This window comes from Falco biarmicus, chromosome 3 (genome assembly GCF_023638135.1).
Source record: "Falco biarmicus isolate bFalBia1 chromosome 3, bFalBia1.pri, whole genome shotgun sequence".
In the NCBI taxonomy this organism is placed as follows: Eukaryota; Metazoa; Chordata; class Aves; order Falconiformes; family Falconidae; genus Falco; species Falco biarmicus.
This window is the reverse complement of record NC_079290.1, coordinates 108526495-108544938: the sequence shown is the minus strand read 5'-3', so window position 1 is coordinate 108544938 and position 18444 is coordinate 108526495. Positions and strand designations below refer to the sequence as shown.

Below are 18444 nucleotides of genomic sequence, written 5' to 3'. Positions count from 1 at the left end.
TGGAAAACACCTGAAAAATCAGAGTCAGTTTAGGACCATTTGGGGCAGGATCAAAAGGAGATATTAAGCAATGTTTGGAAGGTCTCGCGGGCAGGGACTGCCTTTGTTCTGCCTCTTGCATAGGACTGAACTGAACAAGCTGTCAGCACCTCCATAATACCTCGCAGTACTGCTCCTTTCTCTGGTAGGACAGCAGATTTACAGACAACAGAGTAACAGATTTGTGTTCTGCTTTGAAAAGATGACAGAGTGGTTCTGGGCGAGTAAGAACTGGGGAAAAAAAAAAAGAGAAAAAAAAATACAGGAGGGCAGAGCCAGCTGCATGCCAGTTCAAGTCCATGCACAGCCCAGCCAGCCAACACATGGGAAGAGGAAACACGGGGAGTTGAGTTTCCCTTTTCTATAGTTGCCCACAGAAGTTTGTCTGCCTTTGAGTGGGAGGAGGAATAGACTGGCTCATCCAGTGGCCATGAAGAAAGCACTGGGAGGGAGTTTCCACACAGCCAGAGGAGGCAAGTCATGCTGATCTCAGAGAGGAAGACAGGGTTGGTATGCTGTGCCCCGTGTAATGAGAGAAAATGTGGGAAGATGGTTTAACAGAGTAACCTGGGGCATTCCAGAAGAATAAACGCCATCCATGCAGGAACAAGTGACGTGAGTAAAGCAAGATTTGCTAAAAATCAAGATTAAACCGTAGCTCTACAAAGCCTGCTGAATGCAGGAGGGTGCAGGATGTGCTCCGCATCCCTTCCAGTGCAGGAGGAGGTGGATGCCAGAGGCTGAGAAAAGCAGTGAAAAGAACAGAATAAAGAAAAACCGTGGGGAGCCTCCAGAAGACGCAGGCGAGTTTAGAAAAGGAATGCAACACTTCAGTGGGAGAGCGCACGATAATATGAAACAAATGCAACGAGGGAGAAAGTTAATAACTGAAAGAGAGCTTGTGTGGTTAGTGGAGAGCAAATTACAGTGAAGTTCAGGGTGGTGTGGCAGCAGGGAAAGCTGCTGCAAGGGTGGTGGTGGTGGGGTTGCCGTGTCATTTCAGTTTGCTGATTTGTTTTAGGCCTCTCAAGGCAAACAGGTTTCAACCATGACATTTTAAGCCAAAAAGAGCGTGATTTACAAGATGAGGAAAAACACTTTTATCTGCCTGGTCAGACTCCCCTCACTGTAATTCGGTGTTCTCACAAAAGTCCAGACACTGTGGCACCTCTTGTTTTGGACATTTAAAACGCTACTGGGCAAAATACTAACATTTGAGCTCTAGAGGACTAGCTGGTCACAAGAGGGACTAGCTAGAGATCATCACTAAGCTTTTATCACCCGTGCCAAGTCTGCACTATGATCAAGGGTAGCGTAGGGTCAAGGTGGCCGTTTGGACAGTGCCTTGAATATGTGACAGCAAGGTAAAAGCTTAAAAGGAAAAATGACGGAATTCCTTTACCTGTACCGTCTTTGTCAGGGAAATGGGATGTGACTCCATTCATCTCAACCGGTGAAAAAATTGCAATTCGGGGAAAGGAGCTTGAAAACGTGCTGTGTGGGAGGAAAGCACGACACGTCCAGGGCTCGTATTCAACCATGACATTCGCTGCTGCTATATGGGGCGTGCGATAGACTTACTCCTTCCCACCATTGCAGTGCTACAAGCACCAATAAACATTTTCTGCCCCACTGAAAATAATTGGAGCATAGCCTTTTTGCAACCTTAAAGGACTTTCTCATGACTGTTATCTCCATAATCTGTTGCTGTATTTGGAAAGAAACACCAACTTACTTTTTTAACCAGCAAACGAGTTCTCTTCCCCTCTCCTCCCAGCTCGGGATACAGGATGCCAAATCAGCAAGTGCAGACAGAAACGGCATCTTGCTTGAGGGACAGCGTCGTCTGCACATCCAGTTCTTCTCCATTTCCTGCAGGAAAAATTCCTGGCTGGCTCGGAAGGTATTGTTCTGATGTGTCGCCAGAAGATCTCTACACTGAGGCCTGCAGCCATAATGAAGCAACAGAATTTGTCTTGTGCATGTTCATTGTGCAATAATTTCATTGTCAAGGATTTATTGTTGCCATTTTCTATTGCACAATATAAAATGAAGAGAGAATGAAGGGTGGGGGACAAAGAAATGGACGTGACAGAATTAGGTTTTCAGCGTTCTGGGGTTTTTTAGTGAGAATTCAACTATTTACTTCTTCACCAGTGACAAGGGACTCTGCTATAGCTGTTCAAGAGCCAACTGGATTTTTTTTAGAACAAAAGTTTAGTTTTTACACCTCAAAATACTGGGTATTTTTAAATCAGAAATATTTTCCAAATATTTTCTGTGACATTTAAAATGAAAGACAAAGAGGGGTAAAACACATCAATAGCAGCTGTCTAACAGCATTTGCATCTTTTAGAATAATTGTTCTAAAATTTGAGGTGCATGTTCTGCATGTTTCATTTTTATGAAGCAAAATCCAGCATAAAGCAATTGTTAAAAGCATAAACAGGATTTAAATCAGTCAAAAGCAGAAGAGTATGTTTCCCCCGACTTTTGTCCTTTCTCTCCTTTGTTGTTTTTTTTTTAAATTCAATTTCACAAGAAATTTCAATTGTCTTTGCAAATGACAGTATTTCGCAACTTCAAATGTAATAGAAAATCCGGTTCCAGCCAATTTGAAAAGGCAGGCAGGAGCTCTGCCCGTCTCATCCGGGGCTCTAAAAATTCTTCATATCCAGAGTATTAATATTTTCATACAACAAGCTTCTTGCAAAACCATCGCAGGGCTGTTTTCCACCTGGGCAGATGTCAGTACTAATTATACGAGCAATCTGATGTGCTTGTGTTTTAGCAGTCCCAGAATCTGCTTCTGCATTACTTAGGCAGACTTTTGCAAGTCTTGACTGAACAGTATTACAAAACAAGGGTGTTCTGATTTAAAGTGAGTATCGTGGTGGATTTAGTTTATTCAAGTGTCTCTATTTGAGGGTTAAATTCTTAACGGGTATGGGATAGCCCACTGCAGATAAGCAATATTCTTGGAAAAGCAGGAAGGAATCCATTGCCACGTGTGCTTTAGACTGAGTAGCTGATCACTTTGGATTACACGGAGGTATTTAATTCCTCAAGCACACCTGTGGACAACTTAATGGCTTCAATTACTAATGATCATGCAAACCTCCGGAAACCATGAAAAGGCAGCAGAAAGCTACTTCCTTGATGGGAAAGTTCAGAGTGGAAAGAACTTTACAGGATCCATGGGGATTCCCTAGGTATTTGCAGAAATTATAGCTGAAAAGCTATTCTAGCCATGGCGGGGGGGGGAAACAACAAAAAACCCACCTCCCACCACTCAAACCAACTTTAACTCAAGCATAACCTTAATTTTAACTTGTTTGTCCAGTTCATTCGGTTCCTATTATTCCCTGGATCATGCTTTGAATAATTTGCATGATCTGTTGCTGAAGTCCTGCCCCTTTTGATGTCATCCATTCGATCCATATAGGCTGGACAGCTCCAGATACATCCTCAGTTAGAAAAGGCGACACGAAAGCTGGGGACCAGGACTTGCCTCCTGGTCAGGATCAAGCCGAAGGCTGAGTTTAGTGGCTACTCTAAACACTCAGAGGTTCTGCCAAGGTACAGTGGGGTCTTTTGCCATTTTACTGTGTATTTCTGTGTATATATGTGATGGATATGTAGCTATAGATTCCTATATGCTTAAATATTTGACTACATGACCTTCGTGTGTGTTTAGTGTGTGTTGAGCTGCTGTGAGGATAAGGAAGATACACCTGTTTACCACCGCTGTGTAACTTCCACTGACTTTCTTACAACCTGCAGCCTCTCTCCAGGCTCTGACCACAGACAGGCAACTGGTCACCGTTGCTGTTACGTGTTTGAAGTCCCCAGCTGCAATTGCTATGTTAAATAAATTAGTGGTAGGCTGATCTGGGAAACCAGTAGGGAGGACGTGCTGTAGCCTGTGTTTTGAAAGATTCCCTCTGGGCTGTGTTTTTTGGTTGGTTTTTGGGGTTTTTTTTGTCTGTTTTTTGCATTATCATATGCTTTTTTCATTCTAGTTATGTTAAGAATGCAGATTCAAATGGTATGAACTAACTAGCCATAGCCTTAAAAGCCCAGTCAGGATGTCTGAAAACTGTGGGTTGTCTCTGAAAGCCATAGTTTGAATGTTTACAGGTGGGGTTTTAAGGTTCAAAATTATGCATAAAAAGGTGGGGGTTGTAGATTTGATTTAGCATTCACTTTTGGTGACTGTTATCTTTTATTCTACTTTTTCTCGTAAGGGCAAGGCTGACTAGTGAGATTAATACAACACTAACAAATTAAATTTTCCTGGTTTGGTTTCACACAATTTTAATTTCTACCTTAAACCACCATAAACATTTAAGGACTCATTCAATATCTTTCTTAATGTACTCTGCGGGCTTATTTGCATTTATTCTCATCTAAACAAAATGAGAAAGGAAGAACTGAGTGAGATGAAGGTTGAACATATAATTTAGCATCTGAGTTTAATCTGAAAAATGTGTAATAGGAGGTAGCAAGACTACCAGATATTTGTTTCTGGAGTTTGCCACAGATCGTCCTTTTTGGACTGGAGAAGGATTCGGATGTAAAGCTGTAGCTGTAAGGTTGGCTGGTAAAACTGGTAACCAGTGGCTCTGTGCAGTCGGTGTGGGAGCAACAGCTTAACTGTATATGCACTGCGGGAAAACAGTGTTTCCTTGTAGCAAAAGTGGAATCGCTTCTTTCCCGCTTCAATTTTTTTATCACACAGGTTTTCTTTTAATTGTTCATGCCCTTTATTGAATAGTTCACTTGGCTTGGGCTTCCTGTACTTGTTCAATGGCAGCTGTAGCTAAGAAATTTGAAAAACCATTTGTCATGTTTAAATATAAAAGTTTAAAAGAGGTACATATGCCTTTGAGGGTTTTTTTAATAATATAGAATATATATTTAATATATTTAATAATATATTAATATAAAAATACATAGTATAATATATAAAAATTTGTATTATTGTTAAACAATATTCTTATGCCCTTTGAAATAAAGCCATGTTTTAAAATGAGATCTAGCTGAGGATGAAGGCATTGCAGGTCAGGGCTCTGGTGTGTATCAGCTGAGCTGCAGGAACCTCCCCAGCACCTCCAGCTGAGCCACCACCAAACACTTCAAGGCTCATAACTCAGTAGAGAGCCTGAGCTTTCATTTTGTGATCCCATAGCCCACTCACAACAACTCTTTAGTTATTTCTGTGCTCCCTGTCTCGGCTTCAAACCCTGTTGCTGTATTTATAAGGTTTTTATTTGGAGTTAAGGTTGGACCTAAGTGTTGCACTCGGTAAACTTCTCTTAACAGCATAATAGGTAGGGTGATTCAGAGTGCTGCAATGTTGGAAACTCACAGATTACAGGACTTGATGTCACGTTCAGTAAGTGGAAGTATGTCAACATTAGTCCAATGTCCCCAGCTGCTACTAAACCTAGGAAGATGTCCTCAGCCTGTGCTGACTAAAACGTATAAGCATAAATGATAAATTCATGGTCTCATCAGTATAAAGTCTGAAATTATCTAGAATAGCATAGCAGGTGTTTTACTTACTGTGACAAGGGAGAGATGAATTTTGGTTTCCAGTTGTGCCACTCTTCTTGGGCGGTTTTCAGTTTCTATGCTTCATTTTTGTGTCTGCAAAATGGTAAAAACCTGGAAGAAGGTATTTATGTAGGAGACAGGTGGTAAAATTTCTGTTAATAGCAGTAATCAATATTTCTGTGGTCTTTGGAAGCAATCCAAGAGCATTTTATTTGAAGTAGTATCTGCAATGCTTCACCCACATCCTATTTTGGGTAATCTCCTCTGTGGTTTCAGCCGAGGTGGTGGTTTTCCCCACTTTCTTTCCTGAACGCCCGATTCTGCTCATCTGAACCGTGCAACACCTACTGCATTTCATCTTGGAAGAGGCTCTGTTTCAGGGATGACAGAAATGAATCCTGTTTTACCTCCGTTCTGCAGAACGGGAGATCACACAGCAAAAATTAAAACCAAATCCTAATATGTCCCTTGAAAGTCAGATTTATCCTGATTCCTTGGCGTAAGGATGAAGCCATATGGCTAGTTCTGAGGCACGTGTTTCGTGCCTCGAGCCCAGCACGTTTCACAAGCAATATACTCGTAACAAAAAATTAGTTACAGACCTGTATTAATGCCCGACGACAACGTTTCAGAATTAAATGCTGGTCCTTGGTGTTCTTCGAAAGAACACTACACACCCCTTTGGCTGCAAACTGCTCGGCAGCTGGTGCATTAGTCACTTCACCTTTGCATACCCGTGCTAACGGGGAAGTCATAGTGGAAGTGCAGCAGCACGCCCCGAGTTACTGGGGCAGCGCTGCGCGGGATGTTTGACCTCTTGGTTGCTTCCCTGTGTCCAAACTCTGGAAAGACGGATGAGTCTCACCTCACAGTTATTTTCAGTTTTGCTCATAACAAACTCATCGGTGCCCTGTTTGAAAGAGCCCATCGGTTGGCTGCGGTCTTTCTAACATGCTAATAAGATTTAATTTTTTATTGAACAGAAACAGACTTAAAGGATGGAGCCGGAAGCGGCAAGAGAAGAGGAGAAGAAAGAAGGCTTGATTGAGTTTTACGATTCCTTCAAGGATATGTTTGAATTCTTCTGTAAGAACACAACGATCCACGGCACTATCCGCCTCGTGTGCTCGGGCAGCAATAGGATGAAAACAGCTTTTTGGACTCTGCTTTTACTTGCCAGCTTCGGCATGTTGTACTGGCAATTTGCACTGATGTTCAGCCAGTACTGGGCCTACCCTGTTGTCCTGACCATGTCAATGCATTCCGAGCCCAAGATGTTTCCAGCAATTACCATCTGCAATCTGGACCCATACAGGTAACCTGCACTCTCCCCTTGGCTGCAGCCGTATCTTTACGGTCCACGAGGGTTCAGGGAGCATCAGCATCCTTATGGCTGCAGCCCTGGGAAGGCTGAAGGTAGAGGGAGGTCTCTGTGCCTCACAGAGGTGGAAAGGGACTATTGTTACTTCCAAACTGGTTTTAAGATAAAAATCTTGTTGGGAATTGTGCAACAGCATGTACAATTTATTTCACACACTGAGTCAGGATAGAGGGAGCTCTACCTTGTGACTTGGTGCAAGCTGCTAACTGATTTTATGCTCCGATAAAAACAGCCTTTCCCTGAAAAACATGGGTACTTTGTGGTTTTATTCCTAACCAGACTACGGATTTCTGGAACCATGCATGTTAGAGCTTATTCTGCTTGGTTTCTCTTATCACAGAATGGCTTTAAGGAAACAATATACTGTCTGTGGAAGTCTGTGTGGCTCTGCTTGTCAAACAAGGCTCACACGGTAGCAACAAATTATTGAGATGTTTCAAATTACATACTAGAGGAATTATGTAATTTCCTTTGAATAATTATTTAACTGGCTGACAGAAAGGCTAGTTTGTGCACAGCTACAGGTTCTGAGGTTTTCAGTGGAGAATCCAGCAACTGGAAATTCACCTTTGGAGCTCCTAACAAATAAATTTATTGAGGTTAGGTATGCTAAGCATAGGCACTGTGACTGCTGGCTTTTCTCACACAGACATCAAGGTCTGCAGAGACCAGGAGAGCAGCCTTTCCGTAGGTGCTGTGACGGTACATAAAATAAAGTGCTTTGGTCTAATAGAAAATAGGTTTTCACAAATAACTAATATTTCTTTTCCTTGCAGGTTTGAACTGGTTAGTGAACATTTGGTTCAATTGGATCACATGGCAGAGGAATCGATTGCTTTTTTGTACGGCATCAACGTATCAGCCAGCTTATTCCACGTGAACGAGAAAAACATCCACGTGAAAGACCTGTCAAGCATAGGCAATCTCAGCAGATCTAGCTTCAAGCTGAGCCAAAACTTCTCACTCTTGAGAATGCCTGACCACAATAACAGGGCAGGGAAGAAACATTCCAGCGTGGGCTTCAGGCTGGTAAGTGCATGTCCTCTTTGGGATTTTAACCTGGCTACAGACAGGAGCGGCGAGGGCCGGCTGCTCCCCCAGGGATGGGGCAAAGGAGCCTGCCGGCAGGGCAGAGTGGGAACCCATCCCATGGTACCCAAGCAAGCAAGCAGGGAAAGCTCACGGATGGTGGCTGGGTCCAACAAGAAGTCCATCTCATCAGACAAGTCCACGGTGATGAGGCAGGTTGAGGATCAGCTAGCCCACTGGATCAACGGGGTCCACGGTGAGGCAGGAGCACCGCAGGAGCCTGGCTGGGATGCAGCAGCTCTACCCCCCAGCACAAAGAGGGGCTGCTAGCCCTGGGCTGGGCTTAAATGAGCTCCTGAGCCCATGGGCAGAGCCCAGGTGAGGCTGCTCAGGGCCGTTAAGGCATAACAGGGCACTCAGAGCCCTGACATCTCACTAGGTGCCCTCAAAGAAGAAAAAAAGAGAAAAAAAAAATATTTCAGTGCTGTGTAATGACAGCTTGGAGAGTCCACCCCTGCCTGTAACAGTCTGTGCTGATTGCTAGGATTCTTGGGATGTGAAACAGCAGCAACATCAATGATCTTACACAGCCCACCCGCTTGTAAAGACCTTCTGGCAGGGACAAATTCGGTAGGGGGTGGTAGCAGCAGGCTATGGAAATCATTGTACCCCTTTCCAAAAATACACAAAACATCGAGGCTTCGCAGGTGAGCCTAGAACGGACAGAGAAACAACAAGGGAGGGTTCCCTCGGTGTCTTAACAGCTGCGGTACTGGGGGCACTAGAAATGCTGCAGGTAAAACAAAAATGCAATAACAAATCCAGAGGATGAATACAACAAATACGTATCTGTGACTTTGGAGAAGAATGGAAATGCTTCAGGTTCTTCATATCAAAAACAGGGTTAGTGTAGGTAAGAGCAGAAGCTATGAGAGAGAGATCAATGTGGCTAGAAAGGCCAGCAATTTTTGCCTGATTATAATCATCTTGCCCTATCCTGAAGTCCTTCACCAGGCACACTGCCACCAGAATCTGGGGGTGTTCATCTGTCTAAGGCCTGAGAAAGGACAAAGAAAGTGTCTGTGTCTTAGGACGTGGTTCATGATTCATGGGTTGTAGAGAATTCCCACCAGCCCTGTCCTTCCTTCTCCCAAGTTACTTGAGTTTGCCCGTCTGCTCTCTCCTCCTGCCTCTTTTCCCCTGCACTTATCCCCTCCAGGTGAAGCAGCACCCCTATATTCAGCTTCAAGGAGAGAATGTGCTTAGCATGTAACAAGATGCTCTCCAGAGGTCCCTCCCATTCAGTGACTCTTTGATAAATACAATGATCAAAACCTTTGCTTTCTGGAAAAATAGAGGTTCCCCTTGCCCCTGTATCCAGTATTGCCTTTACCCCCACCCCCTGTTGTCCCGTGCTGAATGGCTCCATCTCTTCTTTTCTTCCAGTGCGACGCCACAGGTGGGAATTGCTTCTACAAGACGTATTCCTCCGGGATGGATGCAATTCTTGAATGGTACAGATTTCACTACATGAACATCATGTCCCAGCTACCAGTTATAATCAACATTTCTGATCATGAGGAGCACATTGAAGATATGGTCTACTCCTGCCAGTATGACGGGGAGCCCTGCAGACCCAGGTATGGTATTTTTTGAGGTGTTCATTGAGATTTCAGCAGAACTGAAGGGTGGGGGGGACTGAGCTGACCCCATGCCTTCAGCAGTGCAGGCGCTGAACCTCGTGGCGTACTGCACCGCCTGGCCCTTGTTGGACATCTGACTGAAAGGAAGAACAGCCTTTCATGATCGGAGCACGGGGCTAGGAACCTGGAAATTCGTGTTCTCCCACGGCTGGCTTCTCTGGCTGTGCGTGAGTGTCTTAGGGTGGCAAAGAAACCCAAGAGAAATTCAGCAGGAATTAAACCTTTAGTGGTACAAAGATGCATTGAGTGGTAAATGGTGAATGTTGAGCTGCATGGGAGGAAAGGAGCAGGAATCCTCAGCTATCCAACGGATGAAAGTGGGATCTCTTTTTGCTGTAACTATGAAAAGCAGGAGGGAAGTGGAAGAAGGCTCTCATGACTCAGGTGTAGCACTTGGCCCCTGAGCACAAGGATTGTTCTCAACTATTCTGCCCGAAGAACGCGGTGAATACCAAAAGGGTCAGGTGGCCTTTTGCATCCGTTTGTCCCTAGAGGCAAGGAAGGGAGCCTGCTGCACGCACCGGAGGCTAAGGTGTGACACCGTGTTCCTGCATGCTTACGGTCTCTGCTGCTGGAAGCTCTTGCAGCTGACACGCACCACCCAAGACAACGCTGTGCCTCGGGCACGCGAGCCGTTTGCTGGCCTGCTTGCTGTCAGCTGATGACTTGTACCAAGAGCAGTGCACTCATCGATGACACAGAATAAGCAGAAGGCAGATGGAAGTGGTTTTCTGAGCACTTTCAGCAAAGAGGAGAGGGGTCCACAAAGTTTTTTGTAGATCATTTTATGAGTTAATGGCCTGGTTTAGCTTTGCTGGAGGCACATTCTTCTGCACTTAGTGTTTCTGATGCTCTCATGTAATGTGTCTCCATCTGTGCACTTGGTGGTGAGCATCGTCACTTTTGTGCATATGTTTACCCAATTCTTCTGTGAACTGGTGGAATGTGGAGGCTGACTTGGCCAGGAAAGGTCAGCATGATCATAAGTGGTGTAATTTTAAGAAAACAAGGAAAGAGAGGATCTGTTTCTTCTATTGATTAGAGCACGGAAATGGTGTTTCTCCTACTGATTAGAGCACAGAACTTCAACCTGCCTGGTTGTTGGAACAAGCAGGGGAAAATTTAGTCTACTGGGTGGAAGGAAAACAGGTCAGAGCTCTGAATTTGTCTCCTGTGTTTGCTGCTCTGGCTGTAACCTTAGGTGAGCAATGAACCCCTGGGCACCTGATTTTTTTCCTTGTCTCCAGTGAATTAACAACTCTTTCCCATAGACACTCCTGTACCTACACACACACACACACACAAATCACATCCTACATAGGAGTAGAAGTATTGCTACACTCAGAATTAAACCCCATCAAAATCTCTTTTGATTTCAGTGACTATGTTCACTTTCACCACCCAGTCTTTGGAAGCTGCTATACTTTTAACAGCAAGGGAACGGACTCTTTTTGGACAGCTACAAAACCAGGAATTCCTTACGGTACGTTATTTGGCAAAAGGTGGGAGGAAGAGCTACAGTTAATATCGTTTGGCTATGGATTAAATATGTCTTCTGTACGTGACTTGCTGACATTAGCCCTCTCTTCTAGTCTGGTGGCATAAATTATATATAACCATGTGTATATAATAGCCATATCAGCTATTATCCTCACTGATATCAAGCAGAATATTATTTTAGTTTTCAAGCAGAGTGTTATTACAGTTTTGGAACAGCCTCGGGCAGTCGCTACCTGACCACTCACCAGGTCTCTAAGGAGAAAGAATGGCTCTTGTTCAGTCCTGAGAATTCCAGATGTAGCAGTATTCCTACTTTGGCTCAAAACGAGTTGTTCTAGGCTTCCCTTTTCTGTGGTTTACAGGCCTTTCCCTTATCCTGAGAGCAGAGCAGAAGGATCACATCCCACTCCTGTCTACAGTAGCGGGGGTGAAAGTGATGATACACAACCACAACCAGACGCCATTCCTCGAGCATGAAGGCTTTGACATCAGACCAGGCATTGCAACTACCATAGGCATTCAGCAGGTTAGCCGCTTGCCCAAGAGCGTTGTTTCTTTTCTTTCTGGCCGCGGAAAGCTGCGAGGAGCTGAACACTGACTCATATGACAGACTTGTGCGACGCTTATGTTCGCTTCTTGGCTGCGTGTGTGTATTTATGCAAGCCCCTTTTCTCTCTTCACTGTGCTCAGGTTCCCACGGGTAAAACAAAATTATTCCAAATGTGCAAGTGGCCTTTTGGTCCTTAATACTTTGGGGACTGGTTTGTTTTACACTGAGCCTCTTACACCTCTGACATCTCGTTCTTACAGCTCTACGCAGGGCGCTGCGTGTGTATATTAGAATGAGAACAAATACTTGGAAGTGATTTAGTTATTTCGACACGATGAGTTACAGCTTGTCAGCTGAACCATAGCGACTGACCACCTGCACCCTCCTGCCTTTGCCCTGTTCATATGTTTTATATGCATATGTATATGTTTTATTAGCAAGATATAGCTCATGTATTACTACGCTTCCTGTCCTTTATATGATGCTCCATCCTGATCAGTTTTTATGGTGATGGCTAGGTCCAATTACAGCTCCTAATCACTCAGGCCTCTTTTCTGTGTCCACAGGATGAGGTGAATCGCCTGGGTGGCAATTATGGGAAATGCACGACTAATGGCAATGATGTGAATGTTAAACTCCTGTACAACAACTCCTACACCCTGCAGGTACTGTCAGAGTGGCTGACTGAGGCCCCAGCTTCTTCGGAGTGGATAAATAGCTAGCGAGTCACACCTTACTCTCCAGAGAGCTTTTACAAATCAGCAAGTTCATTGCTGGAGAGAACAGAGAGATTCACGCCCCTCTGAAAAGCAGCTGACAAATGGGGTGTCACAACTTGAAATGTGTCTTGTAAGACAGAGTGGGGGTTCCTCAGTCCCAGACACTGGGGCTCTTCCCTTCTGGTAACACAAGAGCCATCAGGCAGTGAGACGGTGGAGGAGCCAATCTGTTCTCCTAGTACGTTCTTGGGCCTTCAAGTTTTTATTTGTGTCAGTAGTTGCTCCTGGCTCTAGATGTTTGGGCTGTTTAACTGAGATGTTCCCAGGCGTAATGATAAAGGGAGCTGGGGAAAATTCTGTCTCGCTGTGTTCAACACTATTTTCAGAGGTAAAGGGATGAAAAGTGAAAGCCTTTTCCATCATCATGCTCGAGTCATGGCTGGCATCTTTTTGCAGCAACAGAATCCGTACGGTGTCCCCTAGGAGCTGCGTGCTGCAGACTGGAAATTTAGGCACTTGAGATTTTCCAGCTTATCCAATCTTTTATGCTTTCTTTATTTTCCAGGCTTGTTTGCATTCCTGCTTTCAGCACATAATGGTTCAAAAATGTGGCTGTGGCTATTACTACTACCCGCTGCCTCCCGGCGCTGAGTACTGTGACTACAATAAGCAGCCTGCATGGGGTAAGGGCAAACGGCTGCTGGCTTGTCCCGGTCGGAAGGGGACACCGTCCTACAATACTTGCTGCTGACGGGACTCAGGTCACTGCCCTGCTACTTGGTGCCTGTTTTCTGCTTAGACTATTTCCTCGCATCACTGAATCCAGCCAGAGGGCAGCCACCTCTCTGGGCGTTTGCATGGGTATCAAGAAAACATCTTGATGCTATCAAGCATCCCATTACAAAGGGCGTTAATACAGCGTTGAGCTCTTTCATGTTACTGATCTTGGTGGCTGTGCTGGTGTAAAACAAAGCTTTGAAGAACTTCTCTGGGTTTTCTGGATGTCCTGTCCTCAGCAGATCCTTCCAGGGAAGGCACCTGCACTACCCGGAACCATCCTAAAGTGACACTGAGGCAAAGCTGGGTCTCTCTGGAAGGGTTCTGTGTGCTCAGGAAGGCCACGTGAGGGCAGAGGGTTTGGTAGCCTTCCATCTGGTAGCCTTCCATTCCCTGAGGAGACGTCTGAGCGCCTTCCTCCCCTTTCTTTCACCAGGTCACTGCTTCTACCAGCTGTACAACAGGCTCAGAAATCACCACCTGAATTGTTTTGACCAGTGCCCCAAGCCTTGCCGGTAGGTCACAGAAGGAGAGCACAATAAACACCAGCTTGCAGAGGAAAATTCCACCCGTGGAAATGTAGGGAACTTCATGGAAAATGTATGGAGCGGCTGGCCAACTGGATCTCGGCATTTGCTGAACCAGAGGTTTCAGTTTGGTGTTTGAACCTCAATACTGAGAAAATGAAAACAGGACAGCATTAGATAAGTTAAAGAAAAAATCTGTGTGTGCATGACAGCAGAGAGGGAAAATTATTTTAGTCACACCGAAATATTTTATTAAGCCCAAACCAAACTGTGTCATTTTTCAATCTATATTACTTTTCTCCATTCACCTTTATTGTTGTAGGTCGATTTCAAAATGGAAAGACATGATTTTAAAGCAAAATATCTAATATTTGGGGGTTGAATGCATCAAAGAAAAGTTGTCAGCGTTTTGAAACCATTTTAGTTTTCCTCCTGACCTGAAGAATTTTCAGGCAACCGCTGGGTTTATTTTCTAAGCTGACTTACAAAGCTTTTTCCAAGGTTCTCAGGAGCTGCCGCCAGAGCTTCTGCTCTGGGCAAGTCGTTAGTATTATTAAACTCCTTCTTCTACTCACTTTGAAGTAACAAAAGTCATAGTGATCGTTACCTCCGTTTTTATCTTATCAGGGAATCGCTGTACAAGGTGTCTGCCGGGACAGCTAAATGGCCATCAGCCAAGTCTCAGGTAGTCCATACAGACAGCTGCTGTGCTCAGATGGGATAACTGTGTTTACTGGGGCTGTTGGGACATTGAAGTTAAGGGTGAAAACTCAGGCAGCAGCAATGGAAGCAGCAAATAAAGCAACCTGGTCCAAAACCTGAGCCCAAGGGAATGACCCTGTAGTTGAGATGCCGGACTAAGATGCTAGAGAGGTACCTCTAACTCCAGTTCTGATCCAAACGTCCGTCTGACCTTCAGCAATTCACCTCACTGCCTTAGTTCCCACCTACAAAACGGTGTGAATGACTTCTTCCAGCGGGTGCTGCGGTCTAACAACCCGCTCATCGCGGTTTGAGGGGCTGCAGGGCTGCGGTGGGAACTGAGGCAGCGCGTGACCTCTTGCCGTTTCACACGGTCTGACGGTAAACGGGCATTCAGCCTGTGCGACCGGGGAATTCATTCCCGTGAAAGAGGCGACAATGTAGCTGTAACTACAACCGATACATTTTAAAAGAGGAAATTATTTGGTGGGGTTGCCATTAAAGGCAGAATTTAAGCGCCAGAATACTGTACACACCGAAAATATCGGTGTTTCCCTGTTAGTCTGGCAAATGTAGTTACCACTTGATAGCTCTCACGGTGTGTCATAATCCAGTCAATTACATCCTTTTTTATTATTTGCGGTAGTAATTTTATTGCTTATGAACGCCACATTTACAAAATATTAAACGTCTAAAAACTGGGGAGACATGATTGCCACTAACGTATAGATATACTCTGCTGCAGGACTGGGTCCGCCAGGCTCTGAGGCATCAGAAAGGGTATAACTCCACCAGCAACAGGTCAGTCCCTGCGGGAGGGTGCTCCTCTTAAAACTATGGATTAACTCTTCATCCTTGCAGAATTTGTAGACGTTAGACTGGGAAGGGAGGACAAGAGAGCAATGTGCAGGGTCACCTGATCCATGTCCCATCTTTCCTCACCGCGCTGCAAGCCAGTCACTTCGGTAACCTTTTCCCAAGCTCGCGTTAAACACCCTCAGGAAGAAAGTTTGAGTGAGTGGGGAAATCTGTGTCCTGGCAATCAGCATGTAAAATCCAGATGGGAATGCCAGCCGGCCCTTCCACCAGGGGAATGACACGTGGAAATCCCTCCGTTGCTAACTGCTCCCTTTCTCCAACGCAGGAAGGACATTGCCAAGGTGACCATCTTCTACCAGCAGCTGAACTACCAGTCTGTGAACGAGTCGCCTCTACTCTCAGTAAGCTGCCCTGCACCAGCTCACAACACGGCTCAGTTAGGGTGTGCTGTGTATCGTTGGAGCCTTATTTACAGCCCCCGGGGTGGGATGATTTTTCAAAAAGGATCTTGAAAACGTCACATTTTAACACAGTCACAACAAATTGCTCCCCCAATGGCCAGCAGCTAACTGACCTGCTGGCAATATGCCACCGTTTGATGTTCCCAGAGCTCTGCAACGCAACCCTTTGATTCTTTCCACAGGAGAATCTGCTTCTGTCCAGCATGGGAAGCCAATGGAGTCTGTGGTTTGGATCCTCAGTGTTGTCTGTGGTTGAAATGTTTGAGCTGCTTATAGATACGCTGGTCTTGTCTCTCCTCTTCTGCTACCAAAGGCTGAGGTCAAAGAAGACATTGAAAGTAGCTCGCACTCCTACCATCCCCAGCGTGAGCTTGACTCTGGAAAACTACCGAGTTGTGCAAGAAGAAGCTGGAAAAGCTGACGATTCTGCTCATGATCACCCTTCTGGAGTCACTATTGCCATGGACACCAGCACTGACCTGCATCTTGCCCCACTCCCCAGCAAGGTGGAAATGCCAGAGGTGCGCCCAGATGTGGTGCTTAATGGATATGGGTGCACGAGGGACAGCTCTGTGGAAGGGGAACGCAGTAGCTGAGGCTGATGGTGTGCACGGAGGAGTGGGAGACTTGAAACTCCCCTAATGCTCAGGTGCTGTCGGAAAGGTTGTGGACAGAAACATTCTGGATCCAGGATCTGCGAGCACCTACACCCCTGAGCTTGGCAAGCCTCCCCCAGCTCATCCCAGTTGATTATTAAACCATCCGTCTGTCCTGGCTTCAGGCACCGTGCGATGCTCTTGTGTTCCTGACGAGGCTCTGGGGAGGGGAGAAGTGCGCTCCTGCTCCCCGGACCGTCCTCATTCCTAGCTTTTCACTTTTAAACCCCGGTGAGGAAATCAGCCTGTGCCTTAAGGCAGGCCCATCTACATTTCACAGACGTACTCAAGAGCAGAGCCAGCCCGGCTGTCAGCGGAGAAGTTCCCAGTGGAGGCTCAGGAGCGGGTGCTGCTATCAGTCAGTGGTGTCCCGAGGGTGACAGAGCAGGTGACGACAGGAGGTGGCTCTGATGACAGCTTTGCTCCCGAGGCCCCTCTCTGTCCTTGACCTACGACTGTTGCACATTGAGGACAACGCACAGAATGATGCTGCTGAGATGCTTTTCGACTTAACCCGGATTATTTCAAATGAGACTTACAATCTTAGAAGAGAAGAAGTGGGGTTGATAACTTTTTTTATGTCACAGGTGAAGCATCTGATTTATTTAGATTAAAACAGTGCTGCGTTTTTGTTGCAGTCCATTTATAAACAGAGATGTTTTAATGTTAATATTTGACGGTAACTTATGTGTACATAAAATAGCACATTTATTTTTGATTATGATGCTTGCACAGGAGCATTTTACTCTATTATAATCTTGTTTACGACTTTCTGTAGAAGACAAGAGTTAATAATAAATCAATGAGCTTTGTTTTGTAACTTTTTTAAATAATAAAATGCTCTGAATACAGGCTGTGACTGGGGGTTTAGTTTGCCTTTTTTTTTTTGCTTTCAACCAGTATTTGAGTTTGTTACTGCCCACTTCTTATTTCTAGGTGTTGGCTCTGGAAAAGGCTTTTTCAAAACACCCAGACTCACTTACAGAAGTGTAAATGCACAAAGCCAAATCACAAAATGAGTTTTGATTCCAGGCATGGAGGTGGGATCCTCGTAGCCTTCAGTTTGCTGCTGACATCATTGGAAGCCGAGCATCAAGATGCTTTTGAAAGTCTTACTTTTGTTCAATTTGCCAGATGATTTTTTTTTTTATTTTTCATTCACAAGGAGAACTTGCAGAGATATAGACCAAACCCGAATGAACTGTGCATTAAAGCATTTAACGCACTGGCCAGGTTACAAGGAATGGGAGCATGTGGGCTCCTTCAGTGCGTGATTCAGCCTTTTCTCTGGGTCTTCTGCCCTGGGAAATACAGCTTCTTTGCTGACTGGCAACAGTGATTTTATGCAATAATGCAGTCCAAGGGACCCTGTTGAGAAAGGATAATGTGAAGAAAAAAAAGCACTAAGGACAAGAAAGAGAGAGAAGGAATTCAGAGTCTAAGCAGAGCATCTGGGCACACCCTGGGAGTGCAAAACTCCGGCAGGCGCCATGCAGGCATGGATACACACATCTGTGTGCATACACATACACTTTGCTCTCAAAAAAAGCCCCTCTCAGAATTCCCAAATCTGTTACCACTGGGCCTAAATGGGAAAGCTAAAGGTTAGCTGAAAAGAAATAGCAGAAGGAATCTTTATACTGGTCCTGCTGCACAAAAAAAAAAGAAATAAATAAAAATCACTGCAGAATTCTGTATCATGTAATGGAATCGCCAGGAGGAGCCAGGTTTGGGAACGGAGGGGTGTGGGATCAAGCAGCAGCATCTTGTTCCGTGGTCAGGTTTGGAACAAGAGGGATGTGGCAATCCAGGACAGGGATCTGTTAGCAGGGGTGTGTGCTTCAGTTTGTACACGTGCAGACCCAGAAGAGCGAGGGGTGTTGCAAGCCAGGAGGGAGATGCCTTGGCAGCACGGTGTGCGAGTGGGCAGGAATGGCTGTGGTACAGAGGGGTAGGGCTGGAAGAGAAAAAATGGCGTGGGGTTTGCTATGGGGTGTTGAGAAAAACTGCTTCGCACCTGCT

General features: G+C 45.3%; 1 protein-coding gene across 1 annotated transcript; it reads left to right on the top strand.

Annotated features, from left to right (window-relative positions):
- Positions 1 to 406: 406 nt before the first annotated feature.
- Positions 407 to 17733, top strand: SCNN1D (sodium channel epithelial 1 subunit delta). Its single transcript, XM_056333847.1, has 13 exons — positions 407 to 654; positions 6582 to 6913; positions 7756 to 8008; positions 9455 to 9648; positions 11091 to 11194; positions 11574 to 11737; positions 12328 to 12426; positions 13046 to 13163; positions 13694 to 13772; positions 14412 to 14469; positions 15232 to 15287; positions 15631 to 15706; positions 15949 to 17733. Exons 2-13 carry the CDS (start codon positions 6597 to 6599, stop codon positions 16360 to 16362), a joined length of 1932 nt encoding a protein of 643 aa, XP_056189822.1. The 5' UTR covers positions 407 to 654; positions 6582 to 6596; the 3' UTR covers positions 16363 to 17733.
- The last annotated feature ends 711 nt before the right edge of the window (positions 17734 to 18444 follow it).